General features: G+C 36.4%; 1 protein-coding gene across 5 annotated transcripts in view; it reads left to right on the forward strand.

Annotated features, from left to right (window-relative positions):
• BBS9 (Bardet-Biedl syndrome 9) overlaps nucleotides 1-22,137 on the forward strand; it is a 260,226-nt gene that overhangs the window by 15,384 nt on the left and 222,705 nt on the right. For all 5 annotated transcript variants that reach the window (XM_061359380.1, XM_061359383.1, XM_061359382.1 and 2 more), the window contains exons 6-9: nucleotides 10,886-11,060; nucleotides 13,055-13,139; nucleotides 14,825-15,008; nucleotides 15,928-16,057. In XM_061359380.1, the coding sequence (XP_061215364.1) occupies nucleotides 10,886-11,060; nucleotides 13,055-13,139; nucleotides 14,825-15,008; nucleotides 15,928-16,057 (574 nt within the window). The remainder of the gene's footprint in view (nucleotides 1-10,885; nucleotides 11,061-13,054; nucleotides 13,140-14,824; nucleotides 15,009-15,927; nucleotides 16,058-22,137) is intronic.

Consider the following 22,137-nt stretch of genomic DNA (forward strand, 5'->3'; position numbering starts at 1 on the left):
GTCATTGATAAATGATTTAGAATTGGATCCTCCTAATAATGCACATTTTTTGATCTGAAAAACTTCATGCCTTAAGTTGGCTTCCAGACTAGTTCAGGTATATTTGAAGTTGTTCAGTGGATACTGTATCAATAAAAAGAAATAATAAAACAACAGCAAAAGGAAGGAAAAAAGAAAATACAACTTTGACATGAAAAAGTTACGAGAAAAAGAGGTGTGAAAATACCTTGAACCTGTCTTTTCCTCAGCAAACAGCCTTGAATTAATTTTACTTTATTATAGCACTGGCCTAGAGGCAAAGTATGCTTCAGAGTTCCAACAAAGAGGGTGCTATACGTAGGAATTCTCTTAATAATGAGGTGCAACATATGTGTAAACCATGTGACCTTGTAACAGGAAACTTTGTAAGAAGGGTTAGACTGTGCTTAACTTTTCCACAATTCTGCAAGAATGAGTTTTATTAGGTGTTAGTCAGAAAAAAATTATCAGCTGAGTTTTATGCTCTAAGGTTAAATGATTCTTATGACTATGTTTAAATACAGCAGCAGTATAAATTTGGACTTGGATTTATTGGCTAGTTCTGTTAAGGAGAAGAATGTTTAACTGTTACCTTCCTGTTGAATTGCTTCTGGGTAAGGACAGGTGATTTGAAAGGCTTGGGCATCAAGAGTTGTTTCATGGAATAGATTTGTTGCTGACTATTTCTAAATGGTTTCTCATGTAACTTTGGAAACCTGTGTTTTTCTTTTTTAAATAATGGACTTAGAACCTCTTTTAAATTGATGATGTGGATGGAAAAACAATCAAGGAAAGTGTTCTGTGAATCTCTCGCCACCCGTTTCCTTTCACCTTTCTCAACTTCTCGTAACAGTAATGACTCAGATCAGAGCCTCAACTGAAGTGAAAAATCCCATCACCTTCAGTATGTGAGAACTTCAATTACAAATTGTTGGATGTATTATTTAATCTGCATTTCATTTAAACAAAGCACTATCATTAAAATGAAGTAAAACCAATTGTAGAAATGGAGAACTGTGAGAGCTCTTGTATATCTTAGTGAAAGACTTGCTTTTCCAAACTTTGGTAGATTTTATGTGATACTCTTTTTGAATTTCTTTTGTTGAAGTACAGTATGCAAATGTGTGCAGTCATTGTGCACTGGTAGTATAAAATGTTTTGTATCTCTCATGTAGGGTTATGACTTTAGCAGTACTCCTGCCAAGAATCAGTGAGTGCCAAGCAGAACAATAATTACCTCATATGTTTTTAATAGTGCATGTATATTAATAATGATCCCATCTTGCATTTCTCCTTTTGGTGACATATTGTTGACTCATATTTAATTCATCATCCTCCTCTAATCCCCAGATTCTTCTTCTTAGTGCTGTTGCCTGCCGTTCTCTGGTTTCCTGTGAGACAATTGTCTGAGATCATATCAGATGTTTCACTGAAGTTTAGAGATGCTGTCTCTAAAGTGTTTTGATGCAGTATGTATTATTAGTCTGATAATAAATAGTTTGGCATGCTGAATTTTCTGTTACTTCAAACCTATGTACAGCTTTATTATTCACATATGTACTTTCTTATTAAGTGTTCCTGCATTTGTGGATGCATTTGTCTATCAGATTTGCTTTTTTTTCTTCATCCAAAAGAACGCAGTTTTCTATTTAGTCTCTTTTGTCTCCTCAAAGGGTCTTTCAGAAATGTGTGTATGTACCATTTGCTTATTTTTCTAGTATTCATCCATGACTATTCCGTGACAAAGTCTCCAACTTGTAGGAATTTATTTGGAAGGTCACCAAAACCTTGTTAGTTGCTTTTCCTAGAGGGGTGAAGTGTATCTTGTAGATGCTATCATGCTTTCTACTAATTCTAATTTGGGTTATTAGGTTTGGTGCAAATAATTTCTGTTAGAAATTACTCTGTCATTAAAGACAGATTTTTTTTTTCCTTGGAGTGTCAAAAGCATGAGGGAACAAACTGGCAAGAGGAGATGAAAATTAATACAACTGTGACAAGGTAATCTTACTTTCAGATTCATGAGCAGAATTCTATTTTTGTGGTATCCAGTTGGTTCTGATCATGGTCACAGCTTGTTCTAGACCTTGTTGAAAGGTTTATTGTTGGCAAAATTGGACAGCTGGGCATATACAGTTGAATAAGATTTAGAAAAGTGTCACCAAGTACCTAGAAATTCCAGAAGCTGGTAAAAATTGAAGTTAGATTTAATTTTATCTACTTGCTTTGTGTAGGACTGCTATGTTTTCCCCTGGGTGGCAATGCAAGCTTTGGTAAGTGAGACTTGAGCTTACCTTAATCATAGCTCTTGCTTTAGTAGCAGAGCCTCTGCCTACTGGAAGTTTAAGGGCTGTACAGTGCTGTCACTTCAGAGTGCAAAGCTTTAGAGTTTTAGGGGAATCTGGAGAATTTGGAAGGGTTTAAAAAAAACTTTAGCAGACGAAAAAGTGTTCATAACAAAGAAATAATGCTGCAACCTTGCTGAATGTTTCCATTTCTCTAACATGACTGATTATGACCACGGTTTATTAAAGATAAACATGCAACCACTGCAGAGAAAAATGTACTTGGTGACTGTAATGAAAAGGACAAGAAAGGATTACAGCAGAAATGAAGTGTTTGCAACTGATCCATCATAGACTTCTCTAAAGATTGCTCTTTGATTGGGATCAAAGTGTCCCATCCTGCTTAGCTGCAAAGGTATGAAAAGAATAAATTGCAAGGCTAGTGGCAAAGGACTAAGATAATCTCAGCATTTGCAGTGTGCTTCCAACAGTCTTAAAATACAAGATAACAAATTATTCCTGCTTTGCTAAATCCATGATCTTTTCTGAGATTGCCAGAAAGGAAGTCTGTGGGGATGGTGGTTTTTTGTTTTGTTTGTTTGTTTTTGTTTTGTTTGTTTTTTTTTTTTTTGATGGAGACAAAATTTATGGACTCATTTGACCACAAAGTAAGAGTTAGTCCTTTCTGTGTGTTGGTTACTAGCTGAGGATAAATAGACAAATGATCCGAGTATGGAAAGTGGCCGTATTTTATTGGTGGTTTTGAGAATCTTTAGTCAAGCTGTGTATTTCTGATTTTAATGGGATACATGAAACTTCTTGAAGAGGTAAAGGTGTTCCACCTAATAGTCTAAACTCACACGTTTGCACTGTAAGCTTCAGACTATTAGACTTTGGTCTGGACTATTTTTAATGAGTTCTTTGGGTGTAACTTCAGTTATTCTGGAGAGTGTTCTTCAGCAAATATTTTCAACAATTCTGTAGCTCAGAATTGGTAAAGAATCCATGTACTTTAGGAAGTGCTTAGGAATCATGAAGCTTCTTACTCTAAGGAGATTAGAAATGAGAGAAGTAGGAGAACAGATGGGGAATTTCGCTGCGTTTTAGCAGTGGGATTTTGTATTGTGTTTGGTTATAAGTCTGCAGGTCTGTCTTAAATGGGAATTTAAACATGGTGTATTTATTGTCTGATGGTGACTCAAGATCCTACAGATAACTTTTGAAAGTACCTAAAATATTGCAGAATGGGGCCTATATTCAACTTCAGCTGAGCTCAATACAAGGACTAATTGGTTTGTGAATCATTAAAAACATCCCTGTGCCTTAACTATAAAGTCAGAGGCTGTTGATTTGGAAGGGCAGATGCTGACAGTGCTTGTCTTTACTTCATTTGTATTCGTGGAAGATTTGCAAGTTCAGTAAGATGTTCTATAATAGTTATATAATACAGGATAGGTGTATAAATGCAGATGAGGGCATCTTGCCATTGCAGAGGTTTCCAGAGTAGATTTTCTCCTGTCCTCTTTAGGAAACGCGTCTGTCGGTGCTCTTTTTAAACACCCACTCTATTTGTTCTGTCTGTAATTAATGCGCTATATTGGAAACAAAATTTTAGTACAATAATCTGTTTAGGGCAGTAGACTTTACCTTTCATGTCTACACAGTGTCAAATACTGGATTTTTTTCAGTAATAATTGCACAAGTGTGCTGGATGTTGCAGCTCTGATACTGTAGTGCATTTAAATCTTCTGTGCTTCTTTGAATCATACTAATGTTTTTCCTAAGGTTCCTTCTACCACCTCAGGTCAGTATCATAAATGGACAATTCTCAAGTTGTCTTCTTGTGTAAGAGTCAGGTCAAGAATAAAGGAGTGTATCACAGGTCTCTACAGGATTGGTTATGTAAGTGAGGGCTGATTGGCCTTTGGAGATATTTTCAATAGTTCAAGATCTCCTTTTCATCTACATCCCCCTTATGCTTTATGGGAAGCTGAAATCTGCAAGATATTATGTAGGGAGGATAGAGGATGATGACTGAGAGAAACAAGAAGGTGCTTTTCCTCATGGCAGCTCTGACTGCATGCTTTACTGTGTCTTGACCAGGGAGGCTTCTTACGGAGTGAGCTGTTGCAGAGAGAACATCTCTTGTGTTGGGACTTGTGAACGTGTTTTGCTGCGCTGATTTAATTTTGGGAAGGGCTCACAAAATAGTTAAAGCTAACATCAGCGGTATAGGCATTGAGTGTTTTCCGTATACACTTTTGTTATTTTCTCTTAAACTGCTATCCGCTTCTCTAGTTTCCTTTCCTTCTACCTGAAAAGCACCGAATCAGTATCAGCTGAAACGTAGTAGCTTCATGCATTGTTTGGGATGGGGACATACATTAGCATTGTATGATGGAGGGCATTTTTCCCTTTTCTCTTTACATGCGTGCAGGGTATTGTACCACCTTGGCATTGCCATCAGATCCACCGGTCTAGAATGAATGGCTGCAGCTGAAGTGCTGAATTCTGATCCCTTCTGTACTAATGCAATGCGCAGGCACCAGACCACCATGTTAGTCGATTCAGAGGTCTTTAAAAATGCATATGGACATGTGCTTCCTCCTTTGGGTTAGGGAAGTAACCTAAGACTTACCTTTTTCTAGGCATACATTGTTTTAAGAACTGCCTGTCATATTTTCAAATGGTTTTTCCATTAGGCAGAAGTGATTCCTGAAGTGCTTTTCTCACAGTTGACCCAGATCTGTTTTGTTTCAGGAGCTGTACTCAGCAGCAAGTTGAATTCTTCAGAACGGCTTTGAACTGGAGAAGGCTGTTTTCTGTGCTGGGAGAAATGTTTGGGGGTGAATTTCAATGATGAAGGAAAAAGAAAGCATTTTTGCTTGTTTCATGTCAGGACACTTAATTTCTTTTCCAGTGTGTGGGAATACAGTTTGTGTGATGAATTTAACTTCTTTTAGGAAAACATTTCCCATGTATCATTAAAGCGCTCTTAGGTTCCTAGGCATCTTATAAATGGCAACTGATCTTTTAATTGACACTTCCTTCCACACAAGACTTTTGACTGAAGCTTTTGATTACCATCGGGGGCAATAAAGTTATCCCTGCTGACTTCTCCCAGAAAGCTGTAACTTTATGAAGCTTTTTCTGATCTCTAAGTCATCCTGTTTGATAGCGTAGTTTTCATTGCATGAGTTCACATGGTGCTCAGGCCTTGTGCTTGCATAATGTACTTTTAATGAAAATGATTTGGTGCCAGAGGGGAGGCTCGAAGTAGAGGAAATCATTAACATGCAAAAAACCTTGAGCTCCAAATAACTTTAATTAGATTATTTCAAAGAGCTACCACCTGCCTCTCATTTTGGCTTTGCATTAGCTCTAAAAATATGTTGTAGTTTAAAAGTGTGATGTAAATATATTCATATCATGCTACAATAACAAAAATGCAAAACAACAGTAGCCAGACTTGTGCTTAAAAGTAACACTTTCTGGCTGCAGGACATTCCTCTTGAGACACGAGCTGCTGCAACTATGTAGAGTATACTAAGTGATTCCATCTGATCTGCAGAAAACACTATGGTTTGTATTTTCACTTTATAAATATGTCACTGGTAAAGCCAACTGGCTGCAATAAGCTGTTTTGAAATGGACATTTCTGGCCCAGTTTTTGGACAACTGCATTTCTTAAAGTGAAACATAAAAACTCCATTCACTAGCTACACATTAAAAACAAATGGCCAAAGGAAATAAGTTGACCTATAAAATGCTGGGAAATAAAAGAGTTCATACACAATTTAGTTTTCTTTAATTATGCTTTACATGTAATAGTTTGGATAATTGGAGTTTGAACCACTAGTAAAAGCTAGTTAAAATCCAGAGCTGAAAGTTAGTGAGTGGTATCGGCACAAATATGATGAATAAAGCGGTAGTATATTAAGAAGTAATGCTGTAGACTTCAAGTCAGAAAGTGATTAGTGATTCAGTCTTAGGTGCCTTATATGTGTTTCTTCAGGCAAGGCAGTTCAGTACTGCAGTATTCTTGGAGATCATTGGAGTGCTCTAAAGAATTTGTCAGATCACATCAATCATATATTCCTATCAGTCATACCAATCATATATCAATCATATATTCATATCAATCATATATTCATATCAATCATATATTCATATCAATCTTACCATATTCAATCATATCACTAATGTTAAAACAGGAGAGATTTTAACTTTGATATTTGTATGTGATCAGGGACTATGAATGTTAAAGATGAATGCTTCCATGTCTAACATGGTAGCTCCATCTATTGCAGAAAGTGCTATAGTTTTAATAATTTTCATGATGTAATGCAATTGGTATGAATAAGATTGATACTTATAATCCACATGGAAGCAGAAGCTATTACTACTTGTTACTTAAGCAGTAACACCTCAACACTTCTACTGGCCTTTACTTTTTCCTGTTATTTGAGTTGTAATATCTCTACTAGTGACCACTGCATATCCATTTTATCTGCTGTAGTGTTTGTCTTTCTGTGTCATCAAAGAATAGAAGCGTAGGTGTGTGTTTCTTTTTTTTTTTTTTTTCCCTTCTGGTTTTGCCTGTATTTTTCTAAGGAAGCAAAGATGAAGAAGAAGAAGCTTTAACAAACAAAGAACAAACGTGTTCTGCTACTGGGCCTTCAAAAAAAAACCAACGCATTTTGCAGGCTGATTTCTGTCATCTTTGTCTTCAGGTAGCAAGGGAGTTCCACAGAAGCTAGACATTGAGAGTTAAGGTTCTGGAAATAGGACAGACAGCTGCAGGTTTCTTCTCTAGCACACAGCTGATGGTAGGAAAATTCATAGGAAATTGCAAGGAGAGTTGAAGATTCTCCACATCCAGTCTTACAGCATTGTGTTCTTGATAAAGGTGTAAAATCGAGTGGAACTGAATAGTTGGCTAGTATATAGGGTTGAGAGAGTTTTCAGTATGCCTTTGAATGTGAATGTATGTGGTTTTGAGGTAACAGATATAGAGTAGCTGTGGTCATGTGGACACCTGGATTATGAAGCACTGTTTTCTTGCAAGCCAGATGAAAATACCACTAGTTAATTCTAGTAGCCAATAACTATAAGATAACTAGCTAAAACTGTTAGGCAACCAGTGGGCTAGCATGTTTTACTAGTTATCAGTGTTTGTACAAGTTTCTGAGAGTACTTTTACTGGTTACTAATAATTTTATGCAGCTGGATACTTTTTCTAGACTGTATCAGCAGTGTGATAATGCTGTCAGCAGCTGTTGGGAAGTGGAAGCTGGGTCATTAACATTGATAGCGTAACAGTGCAAACCAGCTCCCATTAATGGTTTCCATTGTTTGCTGATCAGGAGTATGTGGTAGGACTAAATCCTGTGAAATTTCACAGCATTGAAGAGCAGATAGAGTAGATCAGAGATGAAAGATAGAATGCTTTATTTGAATTATTATTCTCTTGATATCATCTAGTTCAGTCCTAGTTTCCAAGCAATTTCATCTACAAGTTGCCCAGGATTGTGTTCAGTTGTGTTTTCAGTATGTCCATGGAGGGACATTCTGCAACCTTTGTGGACAATGGGTTCCAGTGTTTGGTGTTCATGGTAAAAAACCCAACCAACCCACCAGTCTTTTTTTTTTTTCATGTTCTGATAAAATTTCATGTGGTACAGTTTGTTCCTGTTGGCTTTTGTCCTGTAATTTCATGCCACAGAGAACAGTCTGTCTGTCTTATTTCTTCTCTCTCATTAGGCATTAATGCACAGTGGTGAGGTTCTCCTGCACTCTCTCTTCTCTAGGCTGAGCACCCCCAGCTCTCTAGGTTCTCATCTGAAAGATGTACCAGTTCCTTAATAATGTTTGTGGCCTTTGCTGGACATGCTGTGGTATGTTTCCAGATGTGTTTTTGTACTGGAAGCCCAGAACTGGACCCAGAACTACTGCGGATGTGACCTCACTGATGCCGAGTTGAGGGGAAGGATTGTTTCCTTCAGCTTCCTGTTGATACTCTTCCTAATATAGCCTGGGGTACTGTTGGCTGCCGTTACTGCAGGGGCACATTGCTGGCTCATGGTACAGACCCCATGTCTTTCTCTGCAGAACTTTTTTTCCAGCTGTTTGGTCCCCAGTGTGTACTGATGCCTGGGGGTATTCCTTCCTGGGGCAGGACTTTGCCTTTCCCTTTGAACTTATGACATTGCTGTCTGTCTACATATCCAGTCTGTTGAGGTCCCTCTGAATGGCATCACACCTCTCAGCCTGGTAGTTTAACCAGTCTTCAGTCTTCCTCATTGTCCACTTACGTGTTAAGTTTTTCCTACTGAGTTGGCAAGCCTGTTGGCAAAGATACTTCTGCTGGATTTAGTCAGAGCATCCCATCTCTTTCAAACAGCTGGCAGTCCTCAAAGAGGTTTCTCAGCAGGCTGAAGGGAGGAAAACCATCTGGACATGTATATCCTTAACCATCATGCCCAGAGCTATGTCACACTTTTAAGCTTGAATGGAGTTATTTATGTGGGGTGATGACTTACTTGTCTGAAACTTAAAAAAACTACAAATTCAGGATGAGTCCTGCTGTCAGCTTAACAGCCATCAGATAAGTACCAGATCTGGCTTGGGGCTGGAGGCACAGGAAAGGAGGTGAGTGAGCAGGGATCGCTTGCCTCCTTAGCATTGGATTGATTTCTCTCATTTATCTGCTCACAGCCTTAGTGTGCTTCAAGTGATAAAGTGAACTTAACTAGTGTAGTTGTTACAATTCTTTTATGTATATATTTTTAATTTACACTAATGTGTATTTTTAATTTACACTAATAGTAGTTGGTAGTGTCAGCAGTTAGTGATGAAAAGGAGGGCATTTGGAATTGTAACTTTAATAGCTTCATATATGCATATATGGTATGCATATATCTTCACATGCATCTTTATTTTTTTAATTGAAACATAAAAGGTACTTGTAGATCACTATTATTTCCGAATCATCTGCTAGCAAAGTCATTGCAGTGCTCTTGGCTGGGACTTCAGAGACGCAGTATAAGCAGCAAACCAAATACGCTGACTATGATCAGCAGTCACTGTAACCTCTTGAATACTGCGTATTTTAGGTGTAGAATTCATCTACAACTTATGAATAAATCGGAAAATTCTGGAAGCTGTTCTATGAAGAATGTTTAAGAGGGTAAATGATTCTCAGAGACTTAATAAAGCTGCTTTATACAAATAATTTCAGAGGAAATGCATGAGTTATGCACATTTAAGAGTTGTGTGTATATCTGCATGTCTGATGTGTTTGCATACTGTGTGTTTCTAATTTTATAACCAATAAATTCTAAGATGGAACAGAAGCCCTAGATGATACTTTATAGTTTTAAAAGTCTGTGTAGAAAATCCTAGGGAAGTCCTCGTTCTAAACCAATTTCTCTGTTTAGAAAATGATTCTGGGTATCCACAAGCCCATATATATTCTCTCAAATATAGCAATATATCTCTCAACCCATAATAATTCTCTCAAAAATGACTGCATTTAGTCAAAGGAAACATTTCTTCATTGACTTTTGCCATAAATAGACATAAAGAGTCTACATTTTCTAGAAGGAGGTATGACTTTAATCTGCACGTAGAAGAGGAAACATTGAAAATGTTTCAGGTTTCCAGTGTAGTGGTACAAACTTCAGCATGTTATAGATCAAACTTTTGAGTCTGAAATCATCGAATTGAAGCTGCTAGTGACAAGTGGTCACTGGTTTAATGAGCTGCTATAAACATGATATATTTACATTTTCTCACTTGCAGTAGTAGAAAAAACCCAAAGATATATTGGTTTGTCCTTAGGATCAAGCAAAATCTCAGTCTGATTACTTTTGAACAGTAATGATTTCCACACTGAAATGCTGCTGTATAGCATGTTCCTATATTAATACAGATTCTGACATTTTTTTCGGCTTAGGAAGATGAGTTTTCATTGTCCTCTATATAGAATAACTCCTTGGTTTTGTTGATGACACAGACTGCGTTGGTTTGGTTTTGTTTTTTTCTTTCTCAAAAGACAGAAATGTGAATGCAAAGTGTGGAAAACATTACCATTGTATTATTTTCACAACAATATATATTTGTAGGACTTTGTATTGTATTTGCTTAAGTAGACTTGAAAGAGTAGAATAGGGTATTTTTAAACCATGGTTGTTATGACTGCTTGTAAGGTATGGAGGCATTTAAGAACCCAAGTAATTTGGGGTTTTGGCAGTATTAAACATTTCTTTAAACTGAGATTGTAATAGTAATAGCTTTAGGAATTTTGGTTTTAAATAAAATATGTGACTCTCTGTTTTGTTCTTAATATGTTCTGAATGTTATTCTACCCCAATCTAGTTTATTTTAGTAAGCAAGCCTTTATTGAGGCTGGCATATTTAGCATTTTTTTCCCCATAGTAAATATGTAAATTACAATTAATCTTATTTTTGTTAGGATTACTTCTGAGTACAATTTTAATTTACTAAAAATTTTAGGATTAAAACAACATAAATAAAAATCCTTTGTTTCCTTTGTATTCTATTTCTTTTGCTTTTCTCAGGTCGCGATTTGATATGTATACAGTCCATGGATGGGATGCTCATGTTGTTTGAACAGGAAAGCTATGCTTTTGGCCGTTTTCTACCTGGTTTTCTGCTGCCTGGTCCCTTGACATACAGCTCTCGAACTGATTCTTTCATTACAGTGTCTTCTTGTCGACAGGTTGAGAGTTACAAGTATGTGTTCATATTTGGTGATTATGTTTTGGTGCTATCATTTAGCACGTAAACCAAAAGTAATCATGTCTAATACTTATTGCCTATACCAATGTAGTATCCCAAAGCAGGTGATAAGTAATTGCAGGAAAGAAGAAAAATGTTTTATGTTGTTTACTGATGACTGTCTCTGCGCAGTCATAGAAGAAAGCATATCCTGTGTCCTAAGGACTTTGGGGTCCTATTTTATTTGCATTAGTGTGTTAGGTATACTAGCTCATCAAATTGTCCTGCAAGTGTAAGGATTTTCCCTGCTTCAGTTCAGTCTAATCTGCGCTTTCAGCGTTGTCTGCCCTATACTGCTTGAGGAAGATACTCCTCCTTGTTGTTTCAATGGGATTTTTATTTTGATGCAAATAGGTGTTAGCCTGATAAATCTGTTCAGTTTTTGGAAGAGCTTTGAGACAGGGATTTGTTAAAACTCCTGGTGGCAGAAGGTACGAAGAACAAGCACTTCCATGGATATTTCAGTTGTAAAAAGGCAAATCTAAGGAATTGGCCCACTGTCAAACAGATTGGGCAACTTCAAAGGTGTGAAAAGACCAAGGAACTTGATGCTTGCTTTGCTTTATTCTTTCTCCATTAAAACATTAAACATCAATGCATATTAGGGATCAATGGGAGTTTGGTTTGAAAACTGTTAGTCCCTGATTATATAATAAAATGCTAATGTGCCAGCTAAGACTGTCAATAAAATATGCTGAAAGAAAAATATGTATTTGGTCAGAATCTGCAGCTTATCCTACAGATGTTAAACTGAAAGAAGGAAGTGAATTTGTTCATATAGAGGACAATTAAAGACATAATAATTGTAATAAAAGCAGCTTATATAGTATTTTTAAGTAAGTCATAGCATTCACCTTAAGCAGTTAAAGTTTCTTACTCCAAGTACATAGTTCTGTAGGTAAATATTTTTAAAAACTAAAATCCTTTGGTATGAGCACTACGATACATGCACCTGAAATGTGAGGGCTGCTGGTATCATCTTTTTAAAGCTGCAAGTTTGACAATTTAGAAAAATACATAATTTATTAAACTTGAATTGGAGCATTCAGAATTGTGTTGGTTTGAGCCTAGGAGCTGATGGCACTCCATGACTTCCAGAATCGAATGCTGTCTTTTGGATAATTTTTTTTCTTGGTTATTTCACTTCTGTAGCAAACTTCAGTATTTCACTAACTACTTAGTGATATGTGAGCAATGGAGTAGTTCAGTATGTTAGACAGCAGTATAAATTCAGGAAAGGAATAAGTTACAAAAGTTTCAATGAGGACATTTTGAATGTTGAGGGTTGCATATGAGGATGGATGTGCAAAGCTTTTCTGGCAGTTGACATCTTTTGTTCTAATCTCTTCATTGCCAGTTTTCTTAAGTGGTTGGTTGGCAGTTTAAAAAGAATAAATCCCAACCCAAACTTGCAAACCTCTCATCCTTAGCTAGATGTGCAACCTATTGGTGCCAATTTACTGTTATATCTTGGATTGGAACCACTTAGTTAATGGATGTGTTTCAGAGTAACTTATATATAGCAGATTGTATTTCTGGGTAGTTTAGGAAGTTTTATAAAGCTTAAGGGGAAAAGTCAATTTTGTATTAGAATACTGATTTCACAATTTGAAAAGAAATTGGTTTCTTGCTGTCTTTGTGGCTTAGACTTCTATCCTCTAATATATTTAGCTGTTGAAATAATTTAGCACCAGATAAAGTGTGAATAGATATGTTTGTTTCATTTTTCTGCCTTTACATTTAGCTGTTAGCCTACGGTGATATTTATCTCATCATCTTTGCTGTTGACAGATGTGTTGCAGTAGGTTTTCTGACAATCCTTTCAGACTGTGCTTTACTGTACATCTATACTCATAATATGATAATTATATTCTTTCTTAATATAAGGATATTAACTACAAAGATACATTTTATTTTTTACTTTTTTAAACATCCTTTCTTCTGAACAGATACCAAGTGCTGGCATTTGCAACAGATGCTGATGAAAGACAAGAAACAGACCAGGCAAAACTTGGTTCTGGAAAAAGACTTGTGGTAAAACCTGTTTATTTTACTTAACCTGTATGGTACGTTGCCTACATGGTAAAGAAACCAATATTAAGTAACAGATGGAAACGTTGTCTGCTGACAAAGGACCTGATCCAATTGCCATTAAAGGAAATGGAAAGAATCCAGTAGATTTCTATTAAGATTTCTTTCAGTTGTTTAAGGTTGGGCCTTAAAACTCACTGATGTTCAAAGGAGAAAAAAAAGCCCCATAAGAGGACTGTGTGCTGGAAATGACTATTTCTAAGGCAGTCTGTGTAATACAGAACTTGAACTGAGGTAAAATAGATAATAGGGAAAACAGCTCATGGTTTTAATTTAAGTTTATTTGTGACTTTGTACTGGACTTGGAAAATGAACCTCATTCTACTAGGGAAACTCAGTAGTTGAAAACCAGTTCCATAAATAATATCCTGGACTCTTTTTGGTCAGAAAACCTGTGGATTCAATAGTCTTCAGGAGGTCCCTGTGACTAAGTTGTTTGATATTAGAGCTGTCTCCTATTAAGAGGAAGAAAATGCCCTTCTTTGAGGTCCTGGAATGGAATTACCTGTCTACTTAATGCTCTGTGTACACTCAGCATATTTCAGGTATGACAGTAAAATACTGGGAGAGCATCTTCCTTCTACTGGCTAATCATACAACTTTCTTGAAACTGTCAGTCAGAATCCTAAATCTTGCATTAGGAGAAGACACAGTTTTTAAATAAGAAAATTGGATATACTGCAAATATTATTATTTTTTAATCTAAAATGAGAAGCATACATGGAGACAAATATAATAAGCCAGGCTTTTTTTACCTTTGTCTTTTAAGATGGCACTTCCAGCTTCATGTATCAGATACGCAACTGTGTTTACAAACACATTCTATGTTCTTCAAAGTGGTTGATGCTGTTCTCATAGGAAGTGCTGACAGTTCAACTTGGATTTTTTTTTTTTCTTTTACTTCAGGAATTCAGAATTCATGTTTAAGCAACTTGGCAGAAGTCAAAAGCCGGTTTTTCATGTGTGAATTAGTTGAAATTTCTTGGAGGAGCTGAAACAACAAACCAATGAAATGTATCAATAAGCAGTAGTATTTAGAGATGTAAGGGTATAGGCAAGGCAGAATTTTTAAGTAGTTGCTTACTATATCCATGTATGTAGTAGGAAAAATACACTAATACACACAAACGTTCATCAGACTGAAGGGTGTACATTACTGACTGTTGTAAACATGAATGTTGGCTGAGACAGCTAAAACTTTGTTTTTCCATTTACATGTATTAGTATAATAAGTTACCACCTGTTGTCTCTAATCTTGCCCTTTATCTTAAGATATGTACAGATTTAAATGAATTTAATATTCTGCTCTTGGATTTAATAGTTAAAGCATGAAGCATTTTATTTCTGAATGGGATGTGTGTATTAAAATTTGAATATACTTAAGTGCTTAGCCATCTATTCATGACTATTTTAAAAAGTGGATGTTTTTGCTGCTTTACTCACAATAAGGAAAATTACCAGTTGCCTTCAAAATAATAGGATAACCCTTCCTCAGAAAAAGACCTTGATTTTACTTTTCTATGTTAATGATATTCATGTAACTTGATGAGATCTGAGTGTTCTCTAAGCTTTGTCTTTAATATGCAGCTGTTGACTGATCTCTGGAGCGTGTTTTTTTTCTTTTGAAGGTGGATTGGGTTTTAAACCTCGGTGAGCAAGCATTGGATATATGCGTTGTCTCCTTTAATCAGACAGTTTCTTCTGTTTTTGTGCTTGGTGAGAGAAACTTCTTTTGCCTTAAGGATAATGGGCAGATTCGATTCATGAAAAAGCTTGATTACAGCCCGAGTTGCTTCATTCCTTATTGTTCAGGTTTGTAAAAGGAAAAGTCAACTGAACTGTAGCTTGGTTTCTTCTACAGCCAAGTTGTTTGGTTCCCCGCCCCCGAATAAATAGATTTTTCTCAACAAGCTGTTGATCTTTAAGAAATCTATGGAATCAGAGCTCTCTTTTTAGATGAACTAGGTTGATTGTCAAATATTACTTAGTGTGATGTCTCATAATTTTTAGCATCTGAATAGGTATTTTCTCATCACCGAACCTAGGTGCTTGTCTACTGTTTGAGTAAGTTTGCCCAGACTGCCAAAGCAACAGACGTTTGAGAAATTTTTGGACGAGTAAACTAGTATTTGAAACCTTCTGTCATTTATGGACAGTGACAAAAAATCAAACTAAGTTTATTGGTGGGAGATGAAACTTACTACATTGTGTTGGAAACACCTTGGTTGGATGCTATGATAGAACTACAGATTCTTCATACCTATTCTTTTTCCAATGGTATTAGATAAATTTTTTGACACTGTCTTTAGATTTAAAATATCATCTTATTTTCACAATTTATGCTTTCTGATTTAAATTCTACTGTAAATAAACTCTACAAATGCATACACTTTTAATCAGTATTCATGAGTCATTTAAGGAAGAGTTTCAGTAGCTAATATTTAACCAATGTGTATGTTGTCACATCTGTTCTGGCAATTAGGAATCTTTGTTCATCGTGATGTGGCTGGCTAGAGCCAGTTGTTGGATATGTTTTATAGTGTGCAGTTGATATTGGTGTCCATAATTAATCACCTACGTCCTTGGTTATTGTCAATGTAACTTCCATAACTTTGGTACTTTAATTTATAAGAATTAATGTCTTCAAAAGAAAAAATAATGTAATGATATAAGAAAAGTACTGGCTTTTGAAAATCTGTCATCCTAAAACTGGTTTTGTATCTCTTAACAGTGAAAGAAGGAACAATAAACACTCTAATTGGAAATCATAGTAAAATGTTGAATGTTTATCAAGATGTTACACTGAAATGGGCCGCTCAACTTCCCCACATTCCTGTATCAGTGAAAGTAGCAAATTTACAGTAAGTAACTTATCAAGTTTACTTTTTTTCAGATCAATTTCCAGTTGTGAAGTTTGCCTAGATGTGAACAATCAGTTCTGAGGTATGAAACAAGGTGACTTTTAAAATGAAAATTCAAAGTGCTTTTTCTTTGTTTTGTAAACTATTCATTATCGGGCAGACTGTTAATTCTAGAAGAATACTGGAATTGTTGCATTGTGCTCTAGATTTTCTGTTTTTCTTGAGTGAAGGTAGAACCTGGGATCTTACAGCTCCAGTGGAGCAGTTTTTTCTCTTAAGAGAATGAGAAGAGAAGCTCTGCAACCTGGTAAGATCCTTCTCTGAGACAGGAAAATAGGGAATCTCACTGAAAATCTGTTCTCCCTTAAGCTTTTAAGAGCATATGAATTCCAGAGAAGATTTGTTGGAACAGAATATTAAACTCCAATGTTAAACTGTGGAAATTAAGGAACTTAATTGCAGTTGCTAAGGATTGAACTGCAGCAGCCCAAAACTTCTTATAAAACATGCATAAGACAGGTCAGGTGTAAATCTGTTTGGGTGGGGGATCAAGTGTAGAGAAATTCTGATACATTGATAGCTTAATGCTGAGCCTGTCACTGAAATTAGCGAACTACAGAAAAGTTTAGCTTATGGCTGGACTCTGCCACCAGAGCTGTCGTAGGTGCTGGCTGCTTAGTGCCTGTAACCGTACAGGATGCAGTAGTATGCTTGGCAGGTGGGTTACTTCTAATCCCCAGTAGGTTTATGGCTGCTGTGCCACCATACACTGGATTGTAGAATACTTGATCACGAGTCTTACATTTTATCTCATAACAAATGAAAATGCATCAGACTAACTGGCTTAACTCACTTGCACAGAGCAACCTGAGGGATGTTTGTGTTTTGTTTGGTACTAATGGTTACCTAATGATTTTTTAATACTTCGTAATTTAAATTTTTGTTTAGACTCTCTGGAGAGAGTTGGGCTGGCTTTCATTCAACGCATCTTACAAGTAAAATAGAATGAAGAGTCTCAGTGGGCCAGTTAGTATAAACCAACAGTTAATTATGCAGGATATGACAGTACAGCTTTTGAAGTTGGGAAAAAATATTTATGTCAGAAAAAACTTTGAGAAAGGCACAGATTTTTACAACAGCAGATTGTGCTAATGTTTGTGTACACACTTATTTCTTTGGAAAGCTGTATTATTGAACCATCTGTTTAATAATGCCTCTAAGAAGTTGATGCAGATTCTGCTTTTTCCACGTGAACTTTAACACTTGGTAGTTTGATCATAGTGAGACTTTTAGGAGCCTACTAATTTGTCCCAGATCATTTTGCTAGTTACGTTTCAAATTCCCACAGACTTATTAATGCTAGGGTTTGGTTTGGGGTTTTGTTCTGTAGAGAGTGGAGAGGCAGCAGTCTAGTTATACATACCTCTTTACACAGGTACTGGTAAATGGAGGAATGCTTGTGTGCCTAGACTAAATGGCCTGAACGGCAGGGAGAAGTCTAGGGCAGATGTGTGTCGGAGCTGTGATTCTCTCTGTTTAAAAACGTGCGGTATTCTTGTACTTTTGAGATTAAAAGTAAGGATGAGCTGAACAGCAAAAACTGTAGCAAAGCTTACAGAGGTAGTAATTTGTCTTAAAACATGGCTGTTTTAAAAAATAATTTGGAAGGGAATTCTTTGAGTCAATGTGATAATGCTTTTCTAATGCTCCGCTTGAGAGGCCTCAGCCTCAGTAAGGGCCTCTGGGCACTACTGTAACATAAACAATATGAAGTACTTTAATAAGCATAGAGTTGTTAATCCTACACTGTTGAGAGATTGAAATGCCTTAAATATGTATGTCAATTAATTACTTTCACATCCTTTCTGCTTTTATTGCACTAATAATAAGGAGGTAAATGGAGTGTTCTGAAAGCAGTTGTCTCTGCAGATCATAGATGTTCATCTATATTTTCTTGTTGGCATGTGTACTACTATTGTATGGCTCTGGCTTGATGGATAAGAAAAGCATCCTTAGAAGCTGTTTTGTATAAATCCCTTGGGCAGGGGTAGTGATTACTTCATAAATGCAGTCATGTACTTTTATCCTATAATCTTGATAGTCTACTTCAAAGATCAGCGTACGCTTTATGAATTGATTCATCTTCTTACAATAATGTGATGTACAGTACTTCCAGTATGTAAATAATAACAACACTACAACATTTAGAATGAAATTCCAGCATAAACTGCTTGATTTTTATCCCATTTTCAGAAACATGCAAGAAAAAGTAGAATCAAAGGTAGATGGTTACTTAATAGCATGTTTAGTGAGGTGGCTCTGCACTGTGTTTTTAAGGTGTTGGAACTGCTGCTGTTAAACCAGAATGTTCTCTGTCAGGAAATTGAATATTTCATATAAAAGTTTGTGATCAGAAACTTGAACTAGAAGCAGAAATTTGGGTGTTTGTTTTGGGTTTATGAATTTATTCTTATTCTGGTTTTTACCTGAAGATCTCTAGAATAATGGTCATTGAACTGAAAGTTCAGTTCTATTCATTGTTGCAGAAGTTTGTTCACTGTTTTGTTAGAAGCCTGTGTTCTGGTCCTGTTAATATAGGTATGTAGTAGGGTAGTTACTAACTGTTCATGACATGGTTTTAATGTCAAGGGGACTCCTCCATGCTTAGCACTTCAGAGATATAACCACTTACATTGACAGTTTTGGTTAATCTGCTTAGGACTTCATCTCAGCAAAAACTCATCTTCCCATTGATAAGCCTGCTTGGACAGTTACATTTCTGCATACCCTGTTGTCATCCTTAAAGTTATGGCTGTGCAAAAGCATTCTCACTGCATCTGAATCTCTGAAAGAAAATGGTGTGGTGTTCTGCCCTGAAACCAACAAAAAGAAAAAACCTTCTAGGGTGGTTTGAAGAAACTTTCCATATGCTGCAGTTAGGAAAGCTTGAGATCTGGGAAGCTACACAAGGGAATTACAAAAGTTCCCACTTCCCTCAAATTTTCAGTGTGGAAATGGTAATTGTGAGCAGCAATGTTTGCTTTGGTATCCACCATAATTACATAAACCTCTTCTTAGCATTAACCTCAAAGTCCATTCCTTTGTTTAGTGTGAGGTGTCCCTGCCCATGGTAGGGGGGTTGGACATAGATGATTTTAAGGTCCTTTCCAACCATAACTATTCTATGATTCTATGATTTTTTGACATTTAGTTTCTGTTTTTCTGTTTCATCAGAGACCTCTTTTCAAAGACCTTCCTTGTACCTCCACATCTTTGCAAAGGAAATGTCATGAGCGGGAGCTTGTACATTTATAGATTATCAAGTTTATGAATTAGTCACTTTTTGATGCTTCGTAAGATGCATTAGATTTTCTTTCTGTTTCCCACCCCATAATGCAGGTAATTATGAGGGGAGCAAGCTCACATAGAATTGCGGCTCCTACAGAGAGTTTCTGTTAACAAAAGCACCTCATATGAAAGTAATTTTTTCTCTGTTGGCAGGAATTTGAGCCTGTAAAGGCACGTGACTTAATACTCCCCCACCAAAAAGATGGGTCATGTTTGTCTGAATCATCTGAAATAATTTATACAGAAAGTAGCAGAAAGTCACTTTTTAAGGGCCTATCACAAGACTTACTTGTTTTTCTGTGCCTGAATTATCCTGTCTTCATATGCTTGACCATAAAAGGTCCCTGGAGCAGATTAAAATACTTAGACAACTACTTTTCTATTTATTTGACACTAAGTCACTTGGCAAAGCTGTTCCTAAGAGTACCATGTTTTAATGGCTGGCTAGGTATTACTCTGACCTGGCTGGCCTGAAATTAGAACGTTATGTTAAGGTGCATTCAGTCTGAAGCAAAATAGCTCATGTTGCTAGCCTCGGGGATGTTTCCATCACAAACAGCTGAAATGCCACTGTGGGTTGAGTTAAAACTACATAGAGAATTATAGCTTGGATGTAGTCTCAGGAAGGGGATTTCTCTTGTGATCACTTCCAAGTTACAAACCTGTTTTTGCAATAGAAAAGCATGAAGCCTTTAAATCAGGGAGTTTGTTTCTGCTGAACATTTTTGAAGTTCGCTAGTCTCAACTTTGCTACCTGGTTTGTTTGTATACAGCCTTTGAGTTATACCTGGTAAGTCTGTGAAGGTTGCCTGACTTTTTTCTTTCAAACTGAAATAGACTGCAGAGTTCCTCAGATACCTCTCTTTCAAGTCAGTGTTTCATAATATTAATAAAATTTCACAATATTCTTAATATTTCATAAAATTCACAGTTTTGGTTCTTTGTGCCTTTAGCTATCCAAGAAGAAATGAAGTCTGGTGATATCTGTATGGCAAAAAAAAATGTTGATTTCATGTAGACTTTATCAGCAAGCACAGTATTAAGTATTAACCAGCCTCCTCTCAGGATTCAGGGGGATGTGTTGTGGGAGATATTTCTTCCCTCTCATTTTAATATACTGGGGACTCTTACTACTTAAGGCACCAGTTTATCAATGAAGTTCTTGTTTAAAGGAAGGATATCTTCATCTTTAGCCACACTGGAATTGGATTAAAAATAGCCAAAAGAAAAAACAAGCCACCTCTAGTGCTTGTCTAAAGATACTTGGGTGCTTTGCATATGTGGTGACTCTTGCTTTTAGACTATGGGAACCAACTTTCTTTTGTCAGGAGTTATAGGTCCTACTGTATCTGTGAGCAGAAGAACTGTGCTTCATGGAAGAAAGATTCTTGAAGCAAATAACCCACAGAGTGACATATATGCTTTGTAAAATGTGAAGTTACTTTGATTACAAGGAGTTGACAGATATAGACAAGTTGGTGAAAGTTACTAGAATATTTGCTTTCAGTTTCATGTATTTGACAGATAAATATCATTTTACTTGGTAGTGGAACAGCATGTTATCTGAAGGGGAAGTATAAAGCAGTCTGGAAAGGGTTGGTTTTTTTTTTTGTGCAGAAGTGATATATCACCTTTAAAGAGTAAGAATTTCTGAGTTTCAAAAAATATTAAATTTCCAGTACCCATTGTTTTTAGCTTGAGCTAAGCTAGCAAATATGTTTTCAGTATTTGAGATGGGGGAAAAACAATTACTTTTTTAAACAGGAGTAACTGTTGAAAAGCCAGGAAATAAAAGTAGCCTTTATACGTTCAAGGTGGCAAGCAGGGCCACTCAGTAAGCTTTATCCATACTTGAGCTGTTTATGAACTTCAAGTCTGTCGAGGTTTATACTGAGGAATGATCCTGTAATTTTTTTGTTATCTTCTGCAAATAAGGTAACAGCAGGCTTGACTATAGGGGTCATGCTTCAACTTCTAACATTGGTGGTGTGAAACAGCAGCCATTAAGACAGTATCGCATGGTAATATATTAATCAGCCATCTGTTAAAGCCAGCTACCCATGGGCTATTGATGTTCATGATTTACGCTTTTATGTGTTGATTATGGATTCTACTGAATTGGAGACTTAAAGTAATTAATTTATTAAAGTAATAAATTAGAGACTGTGTAGGCTGAGATGCAGGAGGCTTACTGAATCACTCCAAAGTTACTGACTTGATATGCTATAATAGTGTGCAATTTTCTTACTGCTTGTAAGACAAAGTATTAAATAGGTCTAAAATTTGTTGTTGTTGTATAAGTCCTTCTTACCCTTGCAGAAATAATAAAGAAGCGGAGAATATTTGACTGATGAAGGTACGTAGTTAACATGCTTGTAACTTCATGGCAGTTTATCTGCATAAGTTTATATATGAAGTCTCTGATTAGGAACCTGTCTCCAGGTTTAAATTGCTAGTGTTTAAAATCTTTGTTTTGACAGAGGTTTAATTCCCAGGTTTGAACTCCTAAGTAACACAGCAGCGTGATCAGTTTGGTTTAAATGAGGTACGTGAATCAAAAGACTGGAGTTCAGTATTCTGGTGGACAGCCTTTGGTTGAGAATGTGCTTTATGAAGTTTTAGCTTCCAGTAGTTTTAAAAGAAATTTGAAATCTGCAGTCAGTTTGAAAGTGAGAAAATACTGGCCTGGTCCAAGTAGGAACTTGAAATTTCAACTTCTCTGGCACAGAACC

Source organism: Neopsephotus bourkii, unplaced genomic scaffold (assembly GCF_033783945.1).
Source record: "Neopsephotus bourkii isolate Nb327-2 ecotype Australia unplaced genomic scaffold, CSIRO-AGI_Nbou_v1 NB_973, whole genome shotgun sequence".
Classification (NCBI taxonomy): Eukaryota; Metazoa; Chordata; class Aves; order Psittaciformes; family Psittacidae; genus Neopsephotus; species Neopsephotus bourkii.